The sequence below is a fragment of the Indicator indicator genome, chromosome 17, assembly GCF_027791375.1.
Source record: "Indicator indicator isolate 239-I01 chromosome 17, UM_Iind_1.1, whole genome shotgun sequence".
Classification (NCBI taxonomy): domain Eukaryota; kingdom Metazoa; phylum Chordata; class Aves; order Piciformes; family Indicatoridae; genus Indicator; species Indicator indicator.
Window position 1 is genome coordinate 2,218,620 of NC_072026.1, and position 12,578 is coordinate 2,231,197.

Below are 12,578 nucleotides of genomic sequence, written 5' to 3' on the forward strand. Positions count from 1 at the left end.
AAAATATTGTTTTGCAGCAGTACAGCAACCATGGGAATTCACAGTCCCAAGAAAGAAAGAATTAAAAAAAAATCTTAAAAGATTTCCAAAGTCAAACAAAAAAAATTTTAATACTGTATTTTTAGCAAGAACATCTTTAACAAAGAATGTGTACTTTAACTTAATATGGTACAACAGAGAAACCAGACTGAAAAGTTTCCATTATCTAACACTCTACTGCATATTCATTTTGTTTTCATCTTAAAAGACCAAAAGCCAAGCTGAGCATAAAAAAAAAAGCATCAATTGTAATCCTGGTCTGATGTCAGCTGTTAGGGTTTAGCTCACACTTCTGAATTGGTCATCTAAGGAAAGGACAATTTTTACATCATTCTTTTAAAAAATGTACACACATTTCTTCTTTAAAACGTAATATATATTGAGTATCTGCTTCAGTAAACAAAGCTTAATTTATAAACACAATCGAAACAGCTCCATCTTGAACAGTTTCAGTGATAAACTGGACTGGTATGATGTACAGCCAGTGAGGGCCTCGGTGGCTTAAAATCATTGTGCCATTGCTATACAGTAATAGCTACCTCCTTGGAAAACAAAACAAAAAGTTCTTTTGGGCAGGGGCTGGGGCAGGGGAATAATTCCTGCAATGTGCTTAAAAATACTAAAACTCCTTTCTATCTCCAGGGACCTAGAAATGATCTGTTGCAACAGGCTTGGTTTGGTATGGTAAGCTTGTCAAAAGTCTCAGTGCTCCCTAACGTGGCAGTTTGCGATGCTGCAGCAGTGAACTGCTTGGAATCGTCCTTCAAGTTTCATGCTACAAATCCTCCTCTTCACACAGTACTGAAGGCATCAAAGGTCGGAAGGGTCGTTTGTCAGGAACTACAGAAGTCTTCAAATAGTGGTCATGGTACATTTTTCAGCCATTAGGTGTTCCCTTCAGTACATGATGGTGGGTTTGATGTATGTTCTGTTTTCTGGGGGGGGGAAAAAGAGGGGGAAAAGGTCAGAGGCTTAGGCTTATAATTAATTGAAACTTAGGTGCATTTCCTTACTAGTTCATGGACTTTTTTTTCCCTCCAAGCCAAAAGGTCAGATCTAGGAGTCATATAAACTATCTATTGCGTGAGGACGTTTTACATGGGGAAAAAGAGGCCTGTGATGACAAAGCCTTCAGGAGGTGAACATTAGGCAGAGGAATGAGCTGGTCCCAGCACGCTGACCACCTTGCAACAGTGGGACACTTGGGGCTGGGCTAAACACCCACCAGTCTTGTCCCTAACAGTGCCTGCCAGCCAGCATCTGCTGAGCAGAGGCTGTAAACAACTTTTAACTGGTGTGTGTTTTTTAACTAAACACCCATTTTCCTCCTTTTTTTATCTTTTGTTGTATTGCATGCCTCTGTAAGATGGGCCCAATAACAGACCATGACTGCATGCACAAAGCCCACTACTAACAGGGTGTTAAACCAGCACTGCATTGCACTGCATTCAAACATGCAACAGCAGTAAGTCAGTGTCTGCTTTAAAGAGTATTTTTCTTTCTTTACGGAAAGAAGCAGAAAGCCATTTAATGCCTTCACAAACATACTCCTGTTGGTAGCACCTACCAACTGTGATTGTTCACATTAAGCAACTTTAAACCCAGAGAACAAAAAAAAAAACCCAAACCCTAAAATGCCCACAGAAACAAAAGCCAACATGAGTCCATGTTCTCCTTTGTTATCCAGGACTGCAGGTGGCTAAGCCCACACATACTGATCTGGAAGATGATAGCAAAATGATAATATTGAGAAGCATTTTGTATAATGTCAACACCCCCCCCTCCTGCTTTGCATATGCCAATACCAAACACTTGTAAGGAAGGAACAAGTATTGACCTGCCAACTGACACTGATCCTTGGAGTAATCTCCAAGTTTGCCACGTTTCAATTTCAAAATGCATTTCAGCTATAATATGAGTGATTTATCATTTAGCAGTAGCTGTCAAAGTAACCTCCTAGATAAAACAAAAACATCTGGAACCATAAACAGAGGAGAGCGGTAGCTGAATTTTAATCCAAATCCGACATGTTCACTTCATTAGGAACAGGAAACAGCTAATTAGTAATTGAATGTTTCATGGTTTTAAGGAGGCTCAGACTCTCCAAACAGAGATGATTTAATATGTATTTTGGATGTAAACATGAAGATCAGAAAAGCCAGGAACGTAACGTCCTGGAGGCATGGCTGGGAGCATGGGAACCTCCAAAGAGGAGACTAAAATCAGCTTGAGCCCTTTGACTGATGAACCTTATTGTCCTACAAATACTTTATAAAGCCTGTTTAGGGGGTGAGCAGAAGTGCAGACACTGAGGGGTTGGTTTGGTTTTTCTTTTCCTCCTTCTCATTACTACGAAGCTGTACATAGCTTCTTCCACTTGCAGGCTGCCTATGTAAACTGTTCTGGTGGAAAAGGTAGCCACTGCCAGAGCCTGCAGTTTTGGCTGCCCTTAGAAAATCCTAGGAATAGTCTTCCATAGGCACTGCAGAAGGCTGCAGTTGTGCTCCTGTCAGGCAGCAACACAGCAGGTCTGCACTGCACCAAACAGCCAAAGCAGCACAGGCCCTGGTCACCCAATGCCCACCTGACTGCTCTCCTTGAGGGCCCCAGCTCAGCAGCCAGATGGACAGAGGTGTCTGCCTGCCTAAGCCCTGCACCAGAGGGGACTCACAGCCGTGCTGGGTGACTCAGTCCATATAATATCAATGGGAGTCAGCAGGAAGGAGGCCCATGACTTGCTCTCTAATTGGCAGCTGCTCTGGTAGGTTTGCTGCTCGGTGTCCGTACAGACGGAGGCAGCAGCACAGGAACGAGCAGGTACTGCACCGAAGAGCTGCACTTAGTGACAGGGGCTCTGTAAAAGGAGGGGAGCAATCTTGCTCAGCATTCAAGAGATGAGCTATTTGTCAAAAATGGGATCAGTAAGGATCAGTAACCTTAGCTTTTTAAATTCTTGGTATTTTTGGTGTATTTTAAAAAGTGTTTTTTCAAGCCAAGGTAAGAGGTGGTCACTAAGGGCACCTCAGGCTGATGGAGTGACTGTCAACTTTGAAATAAGTTTAATTTTTCCTTCCTATTCTGTTTATTTCTCAAGCGAAGTTCAAGAGAGGTATCTGGAATACCTGTGAGAGAGAGGAAGTAAATGCCAATGCTCAAGCACAGCGCAGTCACCCAGGAGATACTACTGATCAGTAAACAGGAAGTGTATAGTTAAATATTTCCATTTTTATAAAGCTCTCATTATTCTCCAGAAATTAAAATGCCTTTTTTTTTTTTTTTGGTTGCCGTGCAATAAACTGAACTCCATGGCATTAACAACGTCACACAGCAACCACCTATGAGGAATTAAAGTGTTTGGAGCATCTGTGCTAGCACTCAGACACGAAAGACAAAGCCACACTGTCAAATTCATCTTCCTGAAGAGCATTCTCCAGCCTCTCAGCGCAGCTGACTGCAAGCCACAGAGCGTTTTACAGCATTTTACTGTATTCTATAGCAAAGATTTGAATAAATCTGCCTGCTATAAATGTGTTCTTTTATTAGGTTTATCCCTTAATCAAATATTCATTTATGTGGGCTTCATTCTATTAAAAAATGAAATTATACAAAGGTGAGCAAAAGCCTAGATTACAGTAGTTTAAAGCCTAATCTCATTCTCTAGGGGTAATATTGACAATATAAAAACTGTATAAATGATATTCTCTAACACTAAAATATGCTTATGAGCCCCCTGTGCATGTTATACTGCTTTACAGCCTACAGTGAAATGCATGACTGGCTTAATAAGCAAGACATTTAGAAAGGATTTTTTTTCCTCCTTCACAATGTTTAAGGCAAGTAAAGATCTCACTGCTTCTGTGAGCCACAGCCTGGGCTAATAATAGCAACTTTCCCTCAGGATGGTGTTTGTCCTGCCTGAGCCCTTAGTCCAGAGTGTACATTCACCTCTTGCACTCTCTTTTAGTAACAGTGTCACTGCTTGTCTTGTTCTTTCAAAGTTTTAATGCATGCAAAGGACGGATCCAAAAGCAGCAGTTGTCATCTGCACCCTTTAGTCACTTTTTTTTTTTTCTGTTTTCTTTTTTTCAGCCTATTGAACATCTCTCAATTTCCTGGATCCTTTGTGAGCCTCTCCTTGGAGCATCTTTAAGTCAGAAACTCAGCTGTATTTCCGTTCAAGTACCTTACCCCAAACGTCCATGTGTGCCCTCACCACTTGTCTAAGGAAGTGCTCTCCAGTAATGCCCAGGAAGGGGAGCGACGCGACGCAGCCTCGCTGAACCGGCACAGCTACAGCGAGGGGCTGTTCAGGTAATGCTTACACACTAGACTGGGGTGAAAGTTTGGGATCTGCTACACAACAGGAAAGACAGAATAAATTGGTTGTATCAGGAACTGTAAAGTATTCCTGCAATTTAAAAAAAAAAAAACCTGCACTACAGGTCACACACTCTGGGCAGCAGAGCTGAAACACAACATCTCTTTGCCCATTTAGATGAAGGAGTTGGAAGAGCTCCTAAAATAAAGGTTGAATAGAGCCAAGACGTGGCTGTTACCTTTGTGGACAGAGGAGTGGGAGAAAAGAGGGCAGCCAGCAGCTAAACATGCATGCTGTCAGGGTTTTTACAACTCCTGCTTGAGGGACTCAGGATACCACCAGAGAGCTGGACACGAGCTGAGTGACAACAGTCAGTAGCAGTGACTCTCTGCCTGTTTATTTTTTGTGCAGCAAAACTTTTCCCTTCCATTTACCGGTAAATATTTTCCAAACTGAGCAGTGGAAAACAGAAAACACACCATGAACAGGGCATGGTTCCCTCTAGAGTCAGAAGAATGGGGACAATAAATGCTGCTTCTGAGAGCAGCAGTGCTAATGAAGTTTGATTGCTTTCTTTTGATCCCTTGCTCTTTCCTCTTGCCTCTCTTCCACCCCTGCAGATGTATAGCCTCTTGTGTCTAAGACTGGCTATGAGTCTCCTTCCATGGGGGGGTGGGCTCAGACCTCTCCCTGTAGGTCCCACTCCCACAACAGGCAGGACTGGGACATCCCAGCCTTCAGTGCTGCCCACTCGTGGAGCTGGGCTTTTGGGGTTTCTCCCTGACTTGTGCTTTGGTCTACTGAGTGTGCTCTGTCAAGTATTTCCACATCCACATTAGAAACTTGTGCAGAAAATTGGATTTCTAACGAGTCACAACAGCCAAGGGCATGGTTGTGCTCACTGAATACAAACTCTGTGGGTGCTGGATTGCAGCTGTCAGTTTGAGCAGCAGGGAGATAATAGTGGTTCCTGCTTGGGAAACAGTCAAGCCCACTGACACAATTACTGAATAGATGTTTTAGCCCACTGTAAGAGTAGAAAGGTACAGACCTTCACACTCAGCCTGCTGGGGAAACTTTTACCCACAACTCTCAGCCTCCTCCCTCATAGGTACTTACAGAGAGATACTCAGAACAATGCTGAATCCCAGAAGCAGGAATAACACTGGCACTAAGACCAGCAGGACAGCCTGCCTTTGTGGCAGGAGCAGGTGAGCCCTGAGTCAGCCAGAGCGGTAACCTCGTGGCCAGTTACTGGAGAGGCCTCTTTTCAGTGTCAGCAGGCAATGAGAGGGCTTTCAGTGTCCACAGGGCTGTGCCAGCCTGGTGATTGCACATAAACCTCAGAGGAGTGTTTCTAGAAACACTGCTACAAGGGAGATACTGGGGGTTTAATAATCCAGAGCATCCAGAGCAGGACAAACACTAGGGACAGAGCATGGCTTGGACAGGAGGAAGGAGAAAAGGCCTAAAACTGAAAGGAAGAAGATAACAAAGAACTTGCTCACAAGGCAGTACCAGGCCTCTGTTTAATCTCAAGGGTTTCTAATCCCAAAGTTCTGGCCATTTCTTACATAAAACTGTAAGTGTTCGAGTGTTTGTTGGTTGGGTGTTTTGTTTTGTTTTGTTTTTTTTCTGTGAAAGAGAGTCTAAGACCATAGCACTGCAACTGAAAAATGCTGGATTTGTCCTTATGGCAGGGTATGCTGAAGTTCCATGGAGTGGCTGGGTTCGGTGGCCTGCAGCATGTGGAGGTATAATTTGATATGGTAACAAATGGATTAAATCGCTTAAAAACATCACCCCTCTCTTTCCTGTCCCACTTCCACCCTTTTCACCAGAGGCTGGATTTGAAAACTGACTGGTTTTATCAGAATATTGGAATATTCTTCAGTGTTCTGAAGAATAAGAACCAGAAGATGCTCCAAACTTCAGCAGCCCTTCCCCTTTGGCAAATGGATAAAAAGGAAAAGCAGTTTGTGGTCACTGAAAACTTTTGTGCTAAATGTCTGTCAGGTTATTTCACAAACAAAAGCAGCAGCAGCCCTGGGTCAGCCTCCTGTTGCAGGTAGCACAGCAGCTTGTTTCCTGTGAACCAAGTTTTCTCCTCAGGAAAGTCCACCTGCTTAGGCTGCTGCTTCCTTCTTGCAACTCAGAGTCTTTCATTTGTTGTCAACTGTTACCATCAAGTCCTATGGTAAGCTCTATTTTAAAAAAAATTAAGATAACATTGCTTTGCTGATTGTTCCAATATCCCCTAACAATGAAATATAGTCATACAAAAGTTAACTAAGGTATAAACGTGCAAAAGGAGAAGTCTCCCTGTGCTCATAAAGTGATGTTATTTTCTGTTCAGCAGTTCATGTTACTGCTGTTCATGCTAATTAATTAAAGGAGCTGTTGCTGTAATGTGCAAACAGGGAATCTGAGAAACTGAGAGGGCTTTTAGGTCTCAGAGTGAAGTTAAGTCAATCTGGGCACAGGCAATCAAATGTAATGAAATCACTTGTCAGTGCTAAGCTTGCAAAAACTGTGAAGTTTGACTAGGGAGTAAAAGGATTATAATTAGATTTCCAATAGGATAATAACTAAATGGCAGAAAGCAGTAAAGAGAAAATATTACTTTGTTAGCTAATGGTGCTACTGTTCGGTTTAGTTTTTTATCAGCACACTTGTAGTTGTGCTAATTTAATTTGCTTTTATCAGCAAAAATGCACCACTCCAATGTTACTTGAATGTCATTTGCAAAAATCATTGATCTGAAGGTGCACTTAATGACACCCAGTATGTTTATTTTATGTGAAACGGAGATTGGCTGATGAAATGCTTGATGCACTAGCTTGCTGGCCCACAAGTGAGTTATGGAAGCAAGACCAGAAGGGGATCTGTGTGCATGCAGCACCTTCTCCTGTGCCACTCAGCTGTGCAGGGGGCTTCAGGAGTACAGCAACTATCTGCTTCCTATGTTGTCAGCTAAAAAGCTTCTGTTGGATCAAGCAATGCTGGGCTAGAAGATCAGGTGTGTACTGAACTGTAGAGTTCACAGAAGTTCCAAGTCTGCACAGAATTCAATTAACAGACAAAGCAGAGAGAAAAGAAGTCAGCTAAACAGGAAAGATTTATAATGCAGATCAGAATCCCAGTATATGAACAGCTTGTGTTAATAAAATCATTTTAAGAAATAAGCATAAAATATAATATGACTTAATGACTGTGAAAGGTGGCTGTGCAGTATTTCTGTAAATTGCCTTTAAACCCTCTTAGGGAAGTAGTGGCAGTGAAACTAATTGAATTTCAAAGGGAAGGCACTGTGTGAATGACAGAGTTCTGTCCAGCAGAGCTATTGACGACAGAAAAAGAAAGGTCTGCATTGATGCCAAAGCTTTTTTTTTCTGTGCCGTAGAGAGAGATTTTGGAAGCCTGGAAACAACTTGGTATTAGGGAGGCATGTTTTGACCCTTCCTCCTCCCAAGATGCAAAAAACAAAGGCAGTAAATGAAGAGGGCAGTGAGGGAGTGTACTCCAATTGCTAGAGACAGCAGGGCAAGAGTAGCTGTCAAGGGCAAGAACTGCAATCAAAGGAAAAGAATTCAAAAGATGTTACTGTATCAGCATAAATAAAAATGGAAGCAATGGTGCTATAGGACAGGAACTCTTTGAAATCTAAACAAGCTCTCCAGAGAGCTCTCCAGAGGTCTTTTTATCAGCTGAGAGTGCTTAGTGCAAACCTGGCTAAACTCAAGGCATGTGTCTGTGTAAAGGATTAGTACACTGGAGCCAGCACAGGAGTCATTCGTTGCTGTGGTGAGGACAAGAGATGCTTTGCCATCAAGCAGGACAGGAGAGATTTACAGCTCCAACTGCACAGGTCATGCTCTGCTTACACAGAGGAGCATCAAGCTCAGGGATACTGAACCCAGTGGAGCTCCAGATCTCTCTTTGCTGAGGCTTTTAACCTGAACAAAATCTACACCACCCCAAACCTCTTCAAACTAAGTAATGCTGTAGTTGGAATAAGATGGAAAAACCAAACACCACCACGAAAACCTAACCTGAAATGCAAATCACAAAATCATGAGGTTTTCTGGTGTGTCAGCAGACTACAGGAAGTGTCAGAAAGTTCTCTTCATTCTTTCCAGCACGCAGAGAGTTGGTGGAAGTAGCTATGCATCACTTGTCCCACAGTCCTTTATAATCATTGCTGATGGGAAGACACAGTTGAGCCAACTGTAACTTTTCTTCTTCAACTGAAAACTGAAATTAACTTCCTTTTTTTACCAGATTCTGTCCCGATCTCAGAATCTTTCTGGGAGAGAAATGAGCACTCAGCAGGCATCATAAATAGATCAGAAACATCAGAAAATTTCAACACACATGTCCAAGGTGCCTATCCAGTATTTCGGTGGTGATGACTTTGCAGCTGCAGTATTTGGAGCACAACTCTACTTGTGTGCATCCACCCCACCCATGTTGTGTGTGCATACACCTGGAGTGTGATCAAGCTGTGAGTCTTTGTAATTCAGAGCATGCAAATCTAAAATCACAGAAGGAGACAGCACCAAAAGTATGTGAAAGCTTTTGTGAACAGATAACAGATGGATGACAGATGCCTACCAGAGGTATGCAAAGTCAAGGCTTGAAGAGTTGAGAAATGCTCCAAGTGATGTTTGTACCTAAAGCTGTCTTGCAGCCCCTCTGCCAGCTCTGCTGAAGGGTCCTTTGGCACCTGACCATTACACCATTCAGTAGAAAGGACGGAAGGGCTCTAAGCAGAAACAGTTACACAGGAACAGGCAGCCGCCTCCAGGCTGCTAGAGCAGCCAGCGCAGAACTGAATGGTGTCATGAACATGGCACAGGACTGAAGGGAGAAAAAGGTTTGTTTTACAGAAAAACTACAAAACTGGACCTTCTCCAAACTCAGAAAATTTATGTTTTTAAATTGCTCAAACCAAATATTATCACAAGTGACTATAGATTCGCTGTGTGTCTCAAACAGGCACTGGAGATAACCTTTTAGCTCCCCTAGACAATGGTCACATCACTCCCTTTCCCAGGCCTCTAGCCACAATGTGCTGCTCATCCTTTGGGAAACACTGAGACAACACACTGATAGGCAGGTAAGGGTGAGAGGTAAAATATTCTAGCAAGATACAGCCTATGTAAAATCACTATTGCACTAAGCACAGATACCTGAGAGCTAAACAGGAGTTTCCTACATCTCAACTGAAGCAAGTTTAGTTTCTGGTCTTTCAAAAGCACTGAACATGAAAACCAAATGAAGTGTGCAGTTATCTTACAGCAAGAAACCAGAGAAACAGAGACGACAACGCTTCTGCATTTCATTTACTGTTTAGGAGTGCAAAGGTAGGTGATGGGATGTGGCACATACTGCACCTTGCATTGCTGCACTGTCATGTTGGGTTCCATTGTGTTCTATTTCCATCTCTGGGATTCCAGCATCTGAAAGATGTGACACTGAAGATTAATGGAGTCCCCTTTGTCCTTCTCTCATGCATCTTTAGAAAAATATTTATAGCAAACGAGGGTGATCTCCAAGCTGCAAGGTCTTGTATAAAGCATTTGGTCTTCATAGTATTTTCAGTAGTAAATTGTAGCCAAGATGTGCAAATATTACTGGTCTCACAGTGAATTCTTTTTAACATGCCTCACATTTGTCTGGTGATCAGATAATAACCAACACATGATATGACTGTGTCTGCAGAATCCTCTGGGAGAATGAGGGCATCTCACATATGCAAAGGAAAAGTTGCAATCAAACTGTGACAATATTAACGACAGTGACTCTCCAAGCCATGCACCTGCAAAGTGCCAAAGAGTACAGGTGCTGCCAGCCCAGGAGTGTGCATCGGTTGTGTGCAGTGTGTGTAACAGGTATGGGCTCTGAAAACTGCACTGAAGGCTCACCTGAGGATGGTGTGAGCCATGTGGCACCACCCAAGCCATGACTACAGCTGATGTGATCTGAAACACTTCCAGATTGTTGAGAAGACCTTTCAAAATGGCCTGGACTCTTGTTTCCAAGTTGGGAAAGTCTCATAGAGATGTGCACTTTTGAACTATGTAATCTCACATTGATATTATCTCTGTATGCAGAGTCCTTCAGGGTGGGGACTCCAACACCCCAGGGTGTTGTGATGACAGATGCCATTATCCACCATGTGCCAGCATAAAGGGTTATGTGATTTGAATCCATGGCACCCCAGATCCTGGAGAAACATTTGCTTGCCTTAGATTGCAGCGCTTGGAGATTACAGTAAGAAAAGCTCCACACCTGAGAGGGAGCTGTGGATATGGTTTTGGAGGTTCTCTGCATAGGAGCCTGCTCTGGACTTTCTCACCTAGTGAACAACTGCTCTGTTGCTTCTCAGGCCACTGGAGTGCTGGTGTTTATCATGTAGGTCACCCTGCAGCCTAACCAAACTCTTATGTCAAAGCAGGGCAACCCATTGAATACAACCCAGGACAGCAGAGTAATATGAGTAATGTGTAAATTAAAAGGCTGTGGTCTATGCTTGTAGAGCCCTATAAATATTTATGATCAAATAATATTTTCATGTGTACATTTTCTTCTCAAATGACAAGTGACCGCTCTGCCATGGGATTTCTCTTATTCAGATTCCAGTTCTGAAGGGAAGTTCAGGGCACTGCTCCATTACTCTAAAAGAGCTCCCTCTTTTCAGCCCTTCCAGAGTCCGTGCTGTCTATAGGTAAAATGACAAAGTCATCTGTAACTAATAACAGCATCTGTTCAACAAGACAGAGCCTCAGAGTGGAATTAAAACTATTCAGAATAGCCTCTCACATTTTGTTGTCGTAAAATTGTACCTGCAATTAAATTGTGGATTAAGATGCTAATGAGCTACCTGATTTGCATGTGCAATCAGATTAGCATGTAAATATCAACTTCTTGCAGGCACTAACATATATATGACTACCTGAGTGTGCCTGCAAATCAAACGGTTAGCAGGCAGGCCCACAGCAGCAGATGCAGAGCTCTGTTAATCACATTGCTGGCGTGCTGCTTCCTTTTAATTTGTGGTTTCCAGAACTGCTGAGTGCTCCTAACTGTGTGCCAGCGGCTGGGGCTTACCAGAGATGGCAGGACCTGGGTGCAAGACCTTACAGAACATCAGGATTTCAGGTTTACTCTGACATTCCTCTCTAGCAGCTGCCTGTGCCTGTGGCATCCCATCTCGGCATTTTTCTGACCTGGTGGAGGTGGCAGAAAAGTCTTCTGCTGGCTCAGTTCACCCATTCTCCCCTTGGGTCATTGTCCTTCATGACAGTGGAACTGCAAGCTGTATATCCATGCCTGAATCACCACTGCTCACTGTCAGAGCATCAGCAGAGCCAGCCAGCTCCTGGTTACAGTGATATGCTGGACTATAAAACCCAGCAGATGAGAATACCTCTGAGAGATGTTGCTTTCCTACTTACAGAGTTTATGTCTTGTAGGTGCTCCAGATAAATCACAGCTCACAGCCTGTCACTGAGTGGAGCAATGGCAGTTCACCCAGACAGGCCTACCCTAACTTTAAAAAACAGTCTGAGAAGCTCTCACCACTGAGAACTCAAGACAAGCTAAACTCATCACTTTTACTCAGCAGGTCAGGCAGTTTTTGCAGTTTGCTTGTGTCATGATGGCTCAGTTGCTAGCAGGGCCCAAAGTTCACATGAAGACTACAGGACATCCAAAGGCAGCTGAGCCTGAGTGTGACTCTGATTCATGAGCCTCTGCAGAGACTTTGGGGTAGAGATGCAGAGGCCAAATGAATAGACCCTGAACTAAGCTCAACTAGGGTCAATCTTAAGAGTCAAACCAGAACTCTACACTTGGGCCACAATCACATTAAGCAGGAAAGGCAAATCCTCCCACCACCCAAAACATCATCATCCTTTTGAGGAGATTAATGGATTTGTTTCACAGGCATATCTGGGAACCATTCAGAAACTCATCAGCTCTGAAAACTGATGCAGATTTAACAAACTTAATAGGTCCTAAGGCTGAGCAAACTTCGGCCAAGCAGCTTTTAAAATGGAGCTCAGCAGTTCTAAAAATGAACCTGCTGGGAGAGAAGAGTTCAGAGAACCTTATAGGAGCCAAATTTCACATTGTCTTAGCTGGCACTGTAACAGATTTCTCTGGTAATATATTCAGCATTTCTTGTCATGCCTGTGTAAACTGCTCTGTCTGTTTC

The 12,578-nt window shown here is 43.2% G+C and overlaps 1 protein-coding gene across 2 annotated transcripts in view; it reads right to left on the reverse strand.

Annotated features, from left to right (window-relative positions):
* Nucleotides 1-379: 379 nt before the first annotated feature.
* The window catches only part of DACH2 (dachshund family transcription factor 2), a 273,962-nt gene continuing 261,763 nt past the window's right edge, over nucleotides 380-12,578 (reverse strand). Inside the window, exons 12-13 of one of the 2 annotated variants that reach the window (XM_054388431.1) lie at nucleotides 9,754-9,819; nucleotides 380-581 (exon numbers count right to left, since the gene is read on the reverse strand). In XM_054388431.1, coding sequence (XP_054244406.1) covers nucleotides 547-581; nucleotides 9,754-9,819 — 101 coding nt within the window. In that variant the 3' untranslated portion in view covers nucleotides 380-546. Of the gene's footprint in view, nucleotides 975-9,753; nucleotides 9,820-12,578 lie in introns of both variants that reach the window. The other variant, XM_054388430.1, reaches the window with a different exon arrangement.